At 31.2% G+C, this 17848-nt stretch overlaps 2 protein-coding genes across 2 annotated transcripts; one reads left to right on the top strand and one right to left on the bottom strand.

Annotated features, from left to right (window-relative positions):
* Positions 1 to 168: 168 nt before the first annotated feature.
* Positions 169 to 1378, top strand: LOC121172688 (uncharacterized). The gene is made up of 2 exons (XM_041006638.1): positions 169 to 979; positions 1067 to 1378. The coding sequence occupies exons 1-2, from the start codon at positions 593 to 595 to the stop codon at positions 1190 to 1192; spliced, it is 513 nt and encodes a 170-aa protein (XP_040862572.1). The 5' UTR covers positions 169 to 592; the 3' UTR covers positions 1193 to 1378.
* Positions 1379 to 3903: 2525 nt separating this feature from the next.
* On the bottom strand, positions 3904 to 7082 carry LOC100793538 (cytochrome P450 84A1-like). The gene is made up of 2 exons (NM_001317639.2): positions 6092 to 7082; positions 3904 to 4756 (listed from the first exon to the last, which is right to left on the bottom strand). Exons 1-2 carry the CDS (start codon positions 7031 to 7033, stop codon positions 4133 to 4135), a joined length of 1566 nt encoding a protein of 521 aa, NP_001304568.2. The 5' UTR covers positions 7034 to 7082; the 3' UTR covers positions 3904 to 4132.
* Between the last annotated feature and the right edge of the window lie 10766 nt (positions 7083 to 17848).

The raw sequence follows: 17848 nt of genomic DNA, 5'->3' as shown, positions 1-17848 counted from the left end.
ATACTTTCAGAAAGGGCAACCTTCAGGTTATAAGGGTAATTGCATACGCGTTAAAGATAATTTATTATAGCTATACAATATTTATTATTCAAGTCATTAAAATTTGTAAGCTGGCGATATTTCTTTTTTTTTTTTTTACAAAAAGCTGACGACATTTAAAACTGTGATATAAATATTTATTTCTTGGTTACACTTATGAAACAACGAAATTTGAAAAACAACAATGAAATGCTAAATGCTAAAACTTTATTAAGTTCAATTAAGCAAGAATAAATGTCTGAATTTCTTTTATCCTTATATCATTTTTTTAGAAAATTTTAGGGTTAAATATAATTTTTGTCTCTGATCTTGATAAATTTTTCTTTTTATTAAATTCTTAATATTTCAAAAATTTTAACTTAGGTCTTTATCATTAGTTCTTAATTATTAATTACTTAGATGGTCACTCAGGAATATCACATTTGGTGTTAGGTGAGATTTTTCTTTGATTAGGATTACATGTGAAAAAATATTTTTTTTAGTACAAAACGACGTCGTGCATGTTAAAAAAAATTCTTTTTTCTTTTTTTTTTCCAAATAATTTATTTTCCTCATGAACCCTAGTGAGGGGTTTTGCCGTGAGTGCAGACCTTTCGCACCGCTTCCATTCTTTCTCCCTCCCAATTTCACTTGTAGGCCAAACGCAGCGTTTCGGCAGCATGATACGCGGAGGCGAAAACTACGTTTCTTCCGCTCCGGCGTTCTCGAACGACGCAAGCGCCTTCTCGTTTGCAGCGGCTCCACCGTGTCCATCTTCAGCACCGCCACCGGCTCCCTCGTTTCCTCGCTCGAAGGCCACACCGCCGTCGTGGTGGTCCCCTCCTCCACTGGCCTAAGCTACTGCTGGACCGCTTCCGTCGACGGAACCATCTGCCACTGGGACTTCTCCGTTCCCGAATGCGTCAAGATTATCGATCTTTGCTTACCCATCTTCTCTATGGTAACACACTCATTACCGATATTGTCCTAAGCTAAGCATTTGTTAAATTGTTATTCGCTTCAAAACTTTTTATATCTTTATTTTTAGGTGGTGCCTTCGATATTGTCTCCGCGGGAAGAAGACGGCGAATGTTATTGCTTACGTGTCTGTTCAAGATATAAACGCACCGGACAATCACCCCAAGCCTCTTTATGGACAGATCAGGAAGTGTAATTTTGTTCTTTCTTTTGGCACAGTGGTGGGGTATGAGGAAGATGAAGCGTGATTAATTTTGCATGCTACCATAATTGTCCTATGTAACAAATGATGAAAATTTTATATGAATACATTCTTGTAAAATGCAGTACTAAGATTTTGCATGCTACCATTTATATGAATAGTAGGGTGTAATTTTGTTCTTTCTTTTGGCACAGTGGTGGGGTATGAGGAAGATGAAGCCTGATGGAGACAGATAGGAGAAAGGGGCAATCCTACATCGTTGTTACTTTTAAAAAAATTACACAATTACATGTGACATCATTCATACCTGACATGCTTGTGTTGTCCGCCAACAGTAGGGCCATTAACGGTTAAACATAAAAAAAACGTGTATTTATCAAAACCAAAAACATATTTAAAGAAGTTTTTTTTATTTGCTTAAATCATATAAGAAAGATTATATATATGTCTCATTTTAAGGAAGTAATGGTAAAGTACGCAATCTGCAGTCATGTATTTTCCAATCAATGGTCGATATTCTAATATATTTATGATTAGTTGTGTATGTAATTATTTTCATTGAGATTATTTATTTTATTCTCTAGGACTCGTTTTAGAAGAGTTATATTCGAAGATTATATTGGGATAGTTCCTTTAAAGTAAGAAGATTATATGAGGTATATCCTGTGAGAAAATCATTTTTATACGAGAGTAAGAAGAATAAAAGCTAAGGCCATGTAATTATTTGTGGAGGAATTAGATTTAATGTAAGGCGATTATTTTAAAACTCAAAAAATTGTTTAGTTTAATTTTGACTATTCATGACAAGATCTAATTATTAATATTCATTTCTCCTATTCTCATATATAAAAAGTCTCTCACTTGATACATTTCGTATATGAATATTTGTGCCCATTAGTCTTGAATATCTAAAAATAAGGGAAGCTGGTTGTAGTGTTTATAAATTTTTCATCATTTGTTAACATGGGACAATTATAACTAGTACTAGTATGTGTTTGTCTTAGAGAACTAATTTAATTGTCCCTTAGTTAAAATGTAAACATTAATCGAATTTATGTCATGATTACTCTCCACCTGAATTTGTATTAGTCCAACAAAATTTGTTGCGCTGACCCTACTATTCATATAAATGGTAGCATGCAAAATCTTAGTACTGCATTTTACAAGAATGTATTCATATAAAATTTTCATCATTTGTTACATAGGACAATTATAGTAGCTAGTACTAGTATGTGTTTGTCTTAGACAATTAATTTAATTGTCCCTTAGTTAAAATATAGGCATTAATCGAATTTATGACATAATTACGCTCCACCTCAAAATTTGCATTAATCCAACAAAATTTGTTGCGCTGACCCTACTATTCATATAAATGATATGCAAAATCTCTGTACTGCAATTTACAAGAATAAGAAAGAAAGCCTTTTCATTTTATATATTATTCTCTCCAAAAGATTCGGCTCTCTCTCTCTCTCTCTCCAAATCTATTCTAAATTCAACAAAAAAAACCTTGGCATGGGGCCATGACTCCATAATCAGGCCTTCCACGGGTTTATATTTAGCTAATAAAGTAAACACAAAATTGGGCGGTCCTCATTTATTGTTTTGTTTTTAGGTTAATGGTGATCAAATTTCATTGTTTATGCAATTTGTTCACATTGTCTGATTGAATTGAACTAGCAAATTGAAAATATTTATGTCTGACTGTCTAGTGCCTAGTAAAGAGTAATAACTTGACACCTTAACGAGACACATGTCACCAAATGATAATCTGCTGACTTGTTTGAGATTCCATGTCTGAAAACAACCAGTGTTCACGCTGACAAACAAGCATTGTGTTAATCGAGTGCCAGATTTTTGTTTTTCAGAAGCAAAATAGTCAAACAAACGGGGCTTTTAATTTAAACATAAGTGTAGTCTGTGTTGGTATCACAAAGTAGTTAAAGCTTTGCAACCCCGGAGTAGTTCCTCAGTTGACTTAGCCTATGCATACAAAATAAGGGCCCAACAACAAGGGTCATTTTCACGGTTTTAACTTTTTATATTGAATTTCAATATAATCGAAGAATGGCCCCACGTTCCTTTCAACACTCACTAAAACACTTCGACTTCTACTCTCAACTTCCTGTTTCGATTTTACACGCCATTACATATACGCTTTGAAATATACTTTTCCACGCTGCACCTTCAATCAATTCTATTATAATACTATGCACTTTCGTATACAAAACAAATTACTGCCACATGTAGAAAAAGTCTTTCCCATTAGAGGCAGCGTATTCAAACTCAATTAGGAAAGCAATTTATAGCCCAGGGCCCATGCATTTCAACATCATTATATTTATTTTCAGGACTAATCAACCTGAGCGATGTTGATTTTTGGGACACTCGTTGTTGATTTGTATCGCCCCTTCTAATAATGGCTACATTTTCCTTTCAATCTTTCACACTCCAAAGTCATCAACTTCGTCTCTAGAATACACTTACTTAGAAAACAATACTACCACTGTTAAATACGTGATTTGATGTGAAATCCCCGCAACAAAAATAAAATTCCCCATGGGACACACTTGCATATTCACTGTCGCATTGAAGACAAAAATTTGTCACAACAAATTATTGGTAATGCCATTATGCCACCATAACCACTGATTCTTTCAATGGCCGGTTCACTTTTATTTCAGTTTTTTAATCAAAACGGAAGTGAGGCAAAAAGAAACAAAATACATACATAATTAATTGTTTCTGCACAAAAGCTCACATCAATGATCAAGAAGAGTTTTACAAATTTTTTTCTTCCAAATACTCCCACATTCTTATTGCGCACCTCCCTTTTTTCCCTTTATATCATTTATTATGATTATGTATAATTAAGGGATAAAAAGAAAATACAAAGAGGAAAAAAAGAAAGATCCAAGTGTTTTTTTTTTATTTTTAAAAGAGAGGGCACACCACGCGCTTGGTTGGTACAGCAATGAGTCGCGTGGACCTTGGAGCGGTGAGTCCGAACACGTCACCCATGTCCATCTCACTTGGTTTCATTCCATCTGGCAATTCCCACGTGAAGCAGTGAAGAAGATGAGCCACCGCCAATTCAAGCGCGTAGAGCCCCAACACCATTCCGGGGCAGGATCTTCGACCCGACCCGAATGGAATGAACTCGAAGTTGCTCCCCTTGAAATCGGGCACGCCCGGTTTAAGGAACCGGGCGGGCTTAAAAGTTTCGGGTTCCTCCCAGGAATTCTTGTCCCTCCCAATGGCCCACGCGTTGATCATAACACGCGCCTTCCTGGGGACGAAGTAGCCGCCGACGGTGGCGTCCTCCGCCGTCTCGTGGAGGAGGAGCGGTATCGGAGGGTGGAGGCGGAGGGTCTCTTTGAGGGCACATTTGAGATAAGTGAGTTTCTCGAAATCGGACTCTTCGACCCGACGGTCCAGGCCCACTACATCCGCCAGCTCTTGTTGGACCCGCTTTTGGTCTTCTGGGCTTCTCATCAGCTCCGACATGACCCACTCGATTGCTGACGCCACCGTTTCCGTGCCTCCGAACATCACGTCCTGTGTAAAGTGTAATAATATTAACACACACCACAAACAAATGAAACAATCATCACCGATATCAATTTTCTTTATTTACTTACCACCTTCATAGGGCACAACGTTGAATTTTGCATTCAAAAATAAAACTTTGATTGAAACAAAAAAAAAAAAGAGAGAGAGAGAAGAAGAAGCAACTGTAGATATGGACGGAGAAATGACACCAACCCAAACCCACTATGAAACACGTTGGGATAGTCACTCACTAGTACTGCATGTTTGGTGGCTAGTGTTTCCAAATCTTATGATCTTATCTACCTTATTTGTTCATCTCCAGTTAGCCCATAATAATCATAGTAAATCTGCTTTTACTTTTTTCAATTTCGGCATAAATAATCATAATTGATTTGGAGACATTTTTTTGTAAATGTTGAAAATTTGTTTTCTAAATGAACTCAAATCAGTTTAATAAGTAAACTACATATTGATGACACATAAATAGAAAATTTATAACTTAGGCACTTAAATCAACTTCTGACAAATTAAAACTTCCAAACAAAGCAATTTAGGATGACTAACAGACATGCAAATACTTCTATACAACTAAAAGGTTTAAAAAATATTTAACACGCATTTTATGTATAATATATTGATATTTTTAATTTAAATGAAGTATAAAATGTTTGAAAAAAGCATTTAAAAATACATATATCTAATTTAAAAAATGTAAATTCAAAATTGAAAATTAAGAATATCACGAATTCAACCAGCCTTTACAGAAAGTAAATTTTTTTAAAATATATTATAATTTAGCAAACAAAAGTTGATATTTTTACACATTCCCAATATATTATACATACTCAAGGTAGAGCCACTTTTTTTCTTTTTAAGGTGAAGGACGATAAAGAATTAAAAATAGTAAAAGTCTTTTTGGACAACTTCTTAATAAACACCAATAAAAAAATATAAAATGTATAGGAGATGAAATAAATAAACTTTTTAAAAGGTTAATTCTTCATCCAATTTTTCTATGAACATCAATAAATTAAACTTTATAGATCTTAATATTCTTGCACTAAAAAACATTTAACAATTAGATTTCACAATAAAAAAATCCCATTAAAGTATTAAAGTAGAAATTAATCCAAAGATAAGCTGAAGATCAATCCAATCATTGAGGTATTGGCGTTAAGTTGTACGTGCTTAGGTGGTTTTTGAGAAAAAAAAACAGTGCTCTTATCTTAAATACTCTGGATGAAATAGTAAAATGCTTAAACTTTCATGCCATGAATAATTATCGATTTCATTAGGTGGCTGATAAGAATAAGATATATTTATTTGAAAACGAATCCATACCATAATGATAGCCTTGATGTTATCCTTAGTGAGTCTGATAGAGTTCTGCAAATTATCGTCCGATTCATTGTTCAACTTCGCCTCCTCGCCGTAGAACGCCAGCAACTCATCCACCATGTCCGTTTCACCATCACCAATTTCACTGCTCTGATAATTATTCTTCTTCTGCACGTGCTCGTCGATGATCTTATCAATGAAGCTATCGAGCGCGCCACGTGCCCTAGCGAGTCTGGAGTTCAAACCTTGTGGATCTACGCGCCCGAGGTAGGGTATAAAATCCGCAATATTAAACGCGCCAAAGAGCTTAGAGAACTCCTGCAATATTTTAATGAAATCGTCTTGACCTTCCTGCGAACTCGACCCGAACGCGGCGCGGTAGATGATGTTCTTGGTGAGGTTAAACACTAATTCTCCGATGTTGACGGGTTTTCCGACGCTGTTGGCGACGGCGCGGACGGCGGAGTCGACCTCGTCGCGAACGGACTGCCAGGACTCGGCGCGCTTGCGGCTGAAGAGCTTCATGACGCAGAGTTTCCTCATCTGGCGCCAGAAGGGGCCGTAGTGGGCGAAGGCCATGTCGGCGCGGTCGTAGGTGAGGTAGCTGATGGCGATGGTGGCGGGGCGGTTGGAAAAGATGTTGTCTTGGACTTGGAGAACCTGTCGCGCGGCATCGGGGTCGGAGATGGCGACCATGTGGAGGAAGCCCATGCGAAGGTGGAAGATTCCGCCGTAGTGTTTGGCCAGGTTGGCGAGACCGCGGTGGGTTAGCTGGTCCATCATAAACATGTTTCCTATGATTGGGAAGCCCTTAGGGCCTGGTGGATAGGGCGGTCTTGGACGGGTACGAGATAGTAACAGCAGCAGGAGTAGTGTTAGTGGGACGAGGATTAAGATTGTTCTTTGGAATGGGTCCAGGTTGCCCATCATGCTTTGCCAATCCATTTTCACTCTCTAAAATCTTAATAGATGGAATGTGTTTGGATGATTTCGCAACTACAAGTAAGTGTTGTTGTTGCTGGGTTCAGGGGAGTCTCATGTGGACTTATATATACACTTTCTTCTCTTCAGATATTTATTAAACGTGGACGTTTCTAATTAATTTAATATAATAACAAAGATACTACCGATTCAAATAAACTCGACCACTAATTGTATACGTCTAATTTTACTCTTTTAAATTTTATAAATGCATGATTTTAGTTTCTTAAATTTTAATTTCGTTCTCATAAAAAAAAATTTTAATTTGGTGTGTTAATGTTATAGCCAAATATTTCTTATTATTAACTATACTTAAAATATGCTTATGCATTATATAATAAATATTTAGTAAGTAAGTATATTTAAATAATAAATATTTACGATTATTTATTATATTTTACTCATATTTAGTATTAAAATACTAATATATTTAATGAATATTTATTACTTAATATTTATAAGAAATACTTATTACATTTATTACTTAATATTTATAATAAATATTTGATAAATATTCCTTAAATACATTTCACTTTATTTTTCTTAATCTCAAACTATTCCTAATTTCAAGAAAGTACCTAGCACCTCCGGAGTCAATTATAAACAATAAAAAAGATATGATGAACTCAAATATAATTAAGTTTTAACTATTTTAGTTTTTTAATAATATTATCCTAAAAATATCATTCAATTAATTGAATATATATTTTCAATAACTATTTTTTTATCAATTCCAATGAAGAGCTCTTAAGAAAAATTATTTATTAAATATAATTAGTAAAATTAAATAATTAATATTAACTAATAACTAAACTCAATCTCCTTGTGAAAGATGTCAAGTTAATTTGAGCCTTGTATGTTAAAAGATAAGGTTGGAAATGAGATTCTATAAGTTAAAAGTTATCAATGAGATTCTCCAAATCAATGTCATGATATTAATATAATATTATATTTTTTTATCTTAAAATAAGTGTCATTTTAAATTATTTTATATAAATTAAGAAAAAATAATAAATAAATGAAAAATTAATAATTTTATAAAATTAACCTTAATAAAAAATTAATATTAAAGTAAAAAATTAACATGTATGACATTTATTTTGAGATAATATTTTCAAATGTGATATTTATTTAAAGATAAAAGGAATATTATTTAACTTTTTTAATTAGTATAGAAGTTAGTTAAACTTTCTTATAATATATAGAAAAGTTTAAAATTAAAAACACATTTATAATAATTTTAAACAAATTAAATTAGTAAATTTGAAACAACTAAAATCTAATATAGTGGTACCAACTTTCCTTTAAAAAAACATAGTACTCCCAACTATTCCTAATTCCAAGAAAGTATTTATTACGTTTTAAAATTATACAATTTCAAGAAAGTTCCTGGCCCACTCAGGAATAAAAAATTCAAGAAAGTTTGTAGTACATTTATTGGATAAATATTAGGTCAACTCTAAAGTTGTAAAAAAATTGTAAAATTTGTTGACTTTAAAAAACTGAATTCCTATGGAGAAACCTTAGGTACAATATCATATGTATGTTTTTGCTAATGATTCTTCTTGATAATCTACAAAATATTTTAATACAATATAAATTACTGAGAAACTTTAATTTTAATTGAAAAATAGTACAAACAGTACCTAAAGTGATGTTGTTTTCCTTCAAAAAGTTCATGTTATTTGAATTACTTTTCGCTTTAATAAAAATGAGTCATTATTATAGTTAAATTCAGAGCATTTAGTAAAAGTACCGCGGTTGTATGTCAATCTAGTAGAATGACAAAATGTTAATAAAATAAAAGTATAATTAAATAAATTATACTTTTAAAATGAAGAGTATTTAATAATTCTTATTCATTATATAAAACTTCAAATAATAAGGCCTTTTGTTTATTTACTATTTTCAAAACCAGTATTTTGTTTTTTTAATGTATTTGATCATATTTGTAATAAAAAAATCAGTAATTTTTAAATCAATATTTTTACTCTTCAAATGATGGCCATCAAATAGCTATGAGTAAATTATGGAGGAGAATGACAAATTCAATTAAGGTATCTTAGGTGAGATGAGAGGGTTTTCGTCTTTTCGAATAGGTAATAACCCATACTACATTGCACATAGACGATTTTTTTTTTTTTTTTTGCGAGTGTTGAATGTTAATTGTGCAGTGCATTTGGCAAAACATTAATTTGTGTTTTGTGTACGTCGACATCTCTCTTAAATATCTAGAAAACGCACGAACATGCATGTACGTATACGTAACTAAATTAATTAACCTGCAGAAAGTTGTTCTAAATTCGTTAACCTGCAGATGCTATTCTGTTGCGAGATTGATATGGTATCAGATTCAAAATTTGTTCAACCAAATTCTACATCAACAAAAAAGGGTCAAAAGCTTGTGAACTGAAATTCAGAGTATAATATATAGTGAAATGTACTCGTGCGTGTAACTTGATTTTTCTTTTCTTTTCTTTTATTACTTTTTCTACGATAAAGATACATCAACATAAAAATTTATCTCATTCTTCTGATAAAATAATCGTTTCATTCTCACACTGTTTTCAATAATAAAATAAAGAAAAAAAGTAAAATGTAAAAGTATTGTAATTTTCTCCTTTAGGTTATTGTCATTTAGTCACGTATGCAAGTCAGCTTTTAGGTTATTGTCATAGACTACGTTTGTTTATGTTCAAATTAAGTTTAACATGAATTTAACAATTTCTTACTTTCACGTTTAACTGTTTTGAAAAGTACACTAACATTAAAATTAACCAAATACGCTCGTAAGAATCCATAATGTATTAAGTACTTATTTGGTGCAAAAGTGAGCTGAATTTAATTAATAGATGGGTATGTTAATTTTTTTTATCATGTTATAGAGGGAAAGTATCTACTAATTTTTGTCATTGACTAGTCTCTATAGAGAATTAAATTGACCATATTTAATAGATTATCTATTCTGAATCATGTTTTTTATTTATATTTATAATACTTAAACTTAATATTTAAAAAATGAGTTAATACTTGGACCTGTGTAATGAGTCTGAATAGTCTAATAAAAAATATTGATTAAATTTAAATGTATTTTATCTTTATTTTTTTTGCTTGATAAAAACTCGTTTCAGAACTGAGAACCAAGCCAACTCAACAAGCTTATGTATCATATGATGTGTTAATAGGTTTGTCTACGTTCTTTTTTATAAATTTAATATTATTGTCACAAAACACCTAATGTTTATTTTTGGGATATTTAAACTATGAAGAAGAAAAATACAATAAAACAAGAAAATAGCTTTTTTTACGTAATAATTAGAAGTTGAACCACATAAAATTATTCTTAAAAAAATCATTGGCCTACCTAACCCCGTAGAACTTGTTGCGTCGGCAATTCATTACAAATGAATTAATTTGCTTTGCACCGAGCAATTCGCCCTTCAGGCCGGAGCCTCAACCTAAACGCGACAAATAACTCAAATTGACATACACATTTACTGGGTTTAATTAGGTACGTTTTGTATTTCATGCCACTAGGTGCATGATTTCATTTGCAATTAAATCATGATTTTCAATCTGCAACTAAATCATAAATGATACGGCACATCAAGTGAAATAAGCGATGCTGTTTTTGTACTATTTTCTTTGCTGAAATAAGTGACGCTTGACCATGTCTCCTGTAGTGTCACACTTTTGGTAAGGAATTCTTCACTTTTAATGTGTTTTCAAGAAATGTATAAATGCTATATTACTATACTTGGTTACTAGCTGTGTCACAGAGCCTTTTTTTTTTTTTTTTTTCAAATTACAAGTACATTATCCTTACGTGTTTGGTTTAGAATCACACCTTCCTTCATTTGATCTATGCCACAGCGGAAACCACAAATCTGCATTTATTGCACCATTTAACATGATTTTTACAGTCAAACTTATGTGATAAATTACATGTGTACAAACACACAATATATCATTAAGTCATCTATTTTTATTTTCTTTTCTTATCTCTTCCTTTATCAGTAACATCACAATTGATTTGTGCACAATCAATATTGGGACAGAGTACGTTTTTTCTTTATAATAGTTATATTTATTTTTTGTATAAAGATGTTGGTCCTAAACGGATTAGGTAGAGCCAAAATTCCCTACACATAAACAGAACCAAAACAGTAAAGCAAACGCATAAATGAATACAAACCAGAATTGAAATTTATGCAGAAAATTACATTCAGCAGAGAAAAAAAAGACGCAGCAACAGATTGCAGCAATTGTGCAGTAAAATGAAGTAATAAAACGCTAAAGAACAAAGAAAAATGCATCAAATCACATATTTTACATTATTATCTAATTACAGATTATTATTTATAAGAAGTTTATTAACTTTCATAATAATTATCTTAAAAATTATAATAAATATAACTTTTAATTGATTGACCGTTTAAGTTTTTTTTACAATGATAATGCATAATAAACTAAAAAATAAAGTAAGAAATAAACAGAAAATCTTTTCTCAACTCAAATGGAAGGGTAGTTAAACTATGAACATTGTTATATGGTACATACCAATACAGTACGAATTCCATACAAAAAAAATGTGGCCGCATATAATTGGTTAAATTATAAATTAAAGAATGATAAAAAGAAGGAAAGTCTGATGGAATACATAAGCTTTGTGCGGTTCGTTTCATACCATCTAGCATTTCCCTTACTATTTGGCCAATGGCCATTCATACCTGTCATGTTTCTTTTCTGTTATTTCTTTTGGAAATATATCTATGTACGTATACGATTAGGTTTCTAATTTACCTTTTCATTTGCGTGCCTTAACAAGAAGATAAATCCGCAGAAGGATTGTTTAACTGTCTTAATGATTCCTCTCTTTGTCTTTTCTACATATGTATTTATATATCCTGCTTTGGAAATGTACTTCATCAAGTTTAAAGATAGGTTGAACCTTGTGATCATCCAGCAGCACTGAAAGCTGATAGATTTGATATCAGACCTTATTTCTAGCTATATTTCTAGACATCAAAGCCATTGACGGTTTCGTTTTACCATTTAGTCCAATATTTTTGTAACATTTGGTTTTTTCTTTTCCTTTTCTGTTTGCTGAATTCTCTCCCTTAGCATCAAAGTCACTAGCTAATAATACGGGTTACGCATATTTCAGCCATAATTATTGCTTCCATAACTTTTGCTACTCCTAAAAATTGAAATTTATAATCAGCACGCACTGAATTGCATATACTATATATATATTGCGTGTTTTAGCATCACCGTAATGTTACTTTCTTTTCTTTAATGAAAGCAACAACTAGTGAACTTTCTGTCGTTATGTCCATGATAAACATTAGGCGAAATGATAATTACTCACTTGTCAATATATCAGTCAATATGAAATAAAATAACAATGAATTTGATCAGTGTGAAGTCCCATTTTGAGTACAAAAGCTCAGACGCCTAGCTAAAAGTAAAAGGATATGATTAGAGATTGATCAGGCTGTGTTTCTCATTACCAGAAATTCTGAAAACATGAGCTTAGGATAGTTTGACGTACCCACCAAACGACATGGAATACACCACGTAATGTTATAGTTTGGAATTGGAACACCGACATGGACATCATAGCCAGCAGTAACAACCCCCCACAGGCATGGGACCGCAAATATCGCATTTTTGGAGTGCAAGCGAAGCAGACACGTCCTTTTTTTTTGCTTTCAATGTCAACGTACATTAACTAAGAGAGAATTTTATTATTATTATTTGGTAGGAGATCAGGAGGGGATATATGAACTCTAAAACATTTTTTTTCAACTTTTGAACAATAACATAAAAATTAAAAACAACATGAACAAGTATATTTGGATTAGTACTACTGAGTACTGACAACCTCAACCAAAGTAGTGCACCTATTCAAATTGGGTCTAGTTAGCTGTGAGATTATCAGTTGACAAATGAGTTAGCTGATTGGCAAATTATTAATTGATTGGTTAATATAAGCACCAGTCTCGAAGGCGCCGATGGAATTCAAGAGGAAAAGGATATCAGTTATGAGCCAACTGCATAATCGCTTTTAAAATTCTCAGCGTATTAGCGTATGTTTACAGCAGCTTCGATGGGGATATTTTGATGAATAAGTTGTTTAAGTTTTTTTTTCCTACTAAAGTATATAATATATAATGTGGAGTTGTTTATAGAAATAATTATTGTTTAATAATATTATATAATAAATAATATATTTTTAAATATCTTAAAATTTATCATAGAATTAATTTAAGCATTTATTTTAATAATTTTAATATTAGAGTAAATTTTATTTAAAATATTTAAATTTATATAAAATTATAAGGTTCATAAAATTATGATAATACGCTGAATTTATAAATATTTTTAGTTTCAGGATAGAAAATTGATTTTAAATTTAGAATTAATTTTTGGATATATTTTAACATGTTTGATTTTATATTAAAAAAATCTAAAATGTTATGACTTTAGAATTGGTTCTAAGTTAAAAAAATTTTAAATAACTTTTACATTCGAATCCAATTTTTTTTTTAATTTTATTCATAACTTGATTTTATAATAAAAATATTATAAATATAAATTACATCATTTCAATATCAATTCCATTAATCAAAATTAATTTTGTTAATATTTATTCAAACACATATTTAATGGTATAATTATATATATATATATATATATATATATATATATATATATATATATATATATATATATTGAGCTGATTTTAATAACTACCATTATTTATATTTGTTAGCCATGTTCCTACATGATTGTAAATGTAAATGTGGATTAAAGAGTAAAAAATGTAGAAGACGACATACTTATAAGTGTTGGCTCTATCTATCACATGAGAATCTAGCAACCCAGTAGTATATATATCTAATCCACCAAATAAATATACATGCAGCTCGTCTTACGCCCCAGATGATATGCAGATGTGCCTTGAAACGTAGAAGCTTAAGTTAGACTATGCACCAACTTATATGATGGGTGACTGATGTTTTGAAACAGAAATACTAGTAATATACATTTTAATATACTTTTTAATTAAAATTTACACAAAAATAAAAAAGCACAAGTTTCATCTCTTATTTAATAAGTCTGCTTATAATTTTTGTAGGTTCTAATAAAGTTTAACTAAAAAGTATGTTTGCAAATGTTACCAACACTTTTCTCTTCCTCAGTTATCAATATATATTTCTTGAAATTTATTGGAAACACGACAAGATCAGTGTGGCCGAACAAGTAAACCAGTACTGTCTCCATTAGAATTAACACATGCTTTACTGTGATGGCTAGGTCAATTTCTTCTTTTCTTTCAAGTTTTCTATTTTTCTCTTGTATTTTTATGACACCCATCAAGAGCTAAACTCTATTATAATAAGTTTGAGATAATCAATGTTTAATTATCGTATCACTTTTCTTACTTTTAGGAATTTACTCTACCATTCTTCACACCAAATCTATTTTTCGAGTTCAACGAATTGACCATTTGCTAAATTTATGAATTGCATTAAATCAATTAGGATTGTTGTAATTGTCTATTAGTTCTAATAATTAAGGATAAACAATGGTTTCCCTTAAAAAGGGGGGGGGGGGGGGGGGGATAAAACAATGGTTGTCGTTATGCGAATTGAAACATAATTTAACTTAAATAAATCGAGTGTACGCATCTATTTATTAGAACTAACTTCCTCTAAAATCTGATGTTATTGGTAGGTTAAATTCTTAATTAAGATCGAGCTTGTTTAGGAGTTACTTATCAATTAGGAAAGGATCAAATAGTGATTAGTTATTAGAGTCGATTAGTAACTATAATAAATTAATTCTTTCAAAAAACTATAATAAATTAATAATTTATCTAAAAAGGATAACGTGATAAATTTATCAAGGACTTAACTCTAAGTACATATCAATTATGAAGTTTTAATTAACTTTTTATGTACGATCGAAAACATTAAATAAGGCCAAACCATCTGTAGATAATTAGGATTCAGTCCGTTGTAAATTATTATCTTATATATATATATATATGTATGTATGTATACATGTAAGTAACATATATATACTAAATAGTTCACTCATCTCTTCTTACATACAAAAATTATTCTCATTCTTAAATAGAAAAAAAAACTTTCACGTGAGGCATTCTCCTATACAGAGAGACTCCACTTATCCCTTCAACTAGTGGTGAGTTCTATCTTCCTTTATCTCTCTATTCCGCATAACCAACGCTTGCCAATGGTAGTGCTGCGGTTGTGGTGTACCTCTCTCTCTATCTATCTATCGCTAGCTACAATATTGGCTATTACATAATTGGTAATAAAGAAAAACATAGCAGCAAACCATCACAGCAATGTTCTCCAAATCACGATACATAAATAACAACCCATTTTCGCTCGCTCATTCTATAATCCAGAAAACATCTTCAACCAAGACCAACACTACACTGTTCCAAAAAAATTCCATAAATGAACACTTAACCAAAATACTGAAACTCCCCGATGCTTCATTTTTCTCCATAACTCCTACAACTACAAGTAACAAAAACAACAATTCAATTCCCATAACCCAGAAAATATATAGCAAATGCGTACGTCTCTTGGCTAGCTAGCAATGCTCCAAAAAAGAAGAAAAGTAAAACCTTCATCTTTGCTGTCATAGTAGAGCAGCATCCCAGCAAGATCCAGAAATCAAGTGTCCTTAAAAATCTCTATTAGCATCTCCACTATCAGGTAGTTTTTTGTCTCCGAACCAACCAACCATGAACGCATATATAGCCACTATTATTAATTGCATTGCATGTTGCAGCAGGTTTTCCTTGTGATTACCTGCATGCACCATCTTGCAATGAACCACACTGCCTCTACCCACCCAATAGCCAGCTTAGTTTGCATTGCCAACGAAACACAAAACCTAAAGTATAGGATGTGTGGGTTGGTGACGCGTTGCACTGGGCTTTTATGGAGACTTTTCTTTGCCATAAATTTAAGCATAGTCGATTACTTATTGGTACAAGCATAGTCGATGGTTAATCGACACTACCATTAATTTGATTTTTAATTAACAGATTAGGAATTTTAGGTTAAAGAAGTTGACTTTCCCTGCTGTAAAGTGTAAAACTCATTTTGAGGGATGCTATTTAAACATGTTTTAAGTTACATTTTGTTCTCATGTACGTTCTTTTGATATTACAGTTTTTAAAAAAAATTAAAATTAGAGTTATTTTTCATAATTTAGCATAACAAATGTTTATAAAAGTGAGTGTATAAAAATATTGATGAGAAATATTAATTACAATTATTGGAGTATATATAACACCAAAAAATACTTAAGAAAATGAATCTAAGTTTTGTTATCTCCCTTATCCAATGATAATTAATTGCAAGAAACCGATAGAAATTAATTAAATTATATACACAATATATTTTATTTTTATAAAAACAAAAATATTTTTATAGAAAGACAAATAAAAATATATCCTTCAATATTTTAGTTCGTGACATTAAGAGATGATGCAATAGTTATCTTGGTAGCCATAAACTATTGATGTAGTACAAAGTTAAAAAAAACAATAATGTCTGTTTTTTTACAAATAAGAATACTTTTTCATAAAGAAATAATCTTACCAGAAAAACACGTGAAATTTAGGCCAAATTCCATTGTTTAAAGGGTAAAAATAACACTTTTCCGTTTTGATATTTTTGCATTAGGATATATATATATATATATATTAATATTATAAAGAGTGAGGGGTGGGGGGGAAGAGATGTAAGACCTTATGAAGGAATAGTTGATTGACTTAAAAATTGAGAGTTTTCTGAATTTTTATCGTCAACTTCTCAATACTTGTTGAATCCTTGAATCATTAAATTGCATGTTATAAGATATGGTGATACTCGAATTGATGGTTCGGTAAGAGTCATTGATTTTGAGTGTTGCTAAATCTGTACAAGGAATAGGTTCGGGTATTAAAGATAGTGATTAAGAAGGGGGTGGTTAAGTGAGGGGATTCAGTGAGAAAGTGGGACATATATATATGTAACTGTTAATTTGTAAACTTCTTTCACGTTATAAAAGTTAACTTTTGGCGGTTAAAAAAAAGTATGCCATATCAGCTACTACTCTACTAGTCTATATACAAGGGACATTTTAGCTCCTTCTCGTTTTCAAATGACATTTTAGGTGTATATACAAGGGAAAAGTCATGTATATATATATATATCGCGCATAGAAATATAATACTTATTTTAAAAAAAATTATGATAGATTATATAATAGAATTTTGCACATTTGAAGATTTATATAAACATGCATATATTTTTTAAAAGTAAATTAAATATTCGTTGATAATTATTATAGAAAAATTATATGGATAGATTTTATTTATGGCCAGGGGGATTCAGATATTTTTCCAGTTTTAAGGTGAAGAATTGAAGAAGAAAAAACACCATAGAAGTTCAAGTTACATTTTTTGTGTGCGTGGTGAAAATAAGTTCAAGTTACATATACATATGGTCGTGTTGTCATGTTCAAATTAACGTGATCGATCAACTTAGGTTTTAAGTGAGATAAGCATTACGTACCTTTTATTAATGGTCTTCGTTAGTTCATTCCCGATCCCCTTCTGATGATATTTAGATAGACGTAAGATATATCCACGTTATTGCTAATATCAATCTGCTTGAATAATTATTTTGTTTTCGTTGAAAAATATTTCGCACCATAATTTCCTTGCATTGCCTGAACTGATTT

The sequence above is a fragment of the Glycine max genome, chromosome 11 (genome assembly GCF_000004515.6).
Source record: "Glycine max cultivar Williams 82 chromosome 11, Glycine_max_v4.0, whole genome shotgun sequence".
Lineage (NCBI taxonomy): Eukaryota > Viridiplantae > Streptophyta > Magnoliopsida > Fabales > Fabaceae > Glycine > Glycine max.
Note: the sequence above shows the minus strand (reverse complement) of the source record. Positions and strands in the feature narration are given on the sequence as shown.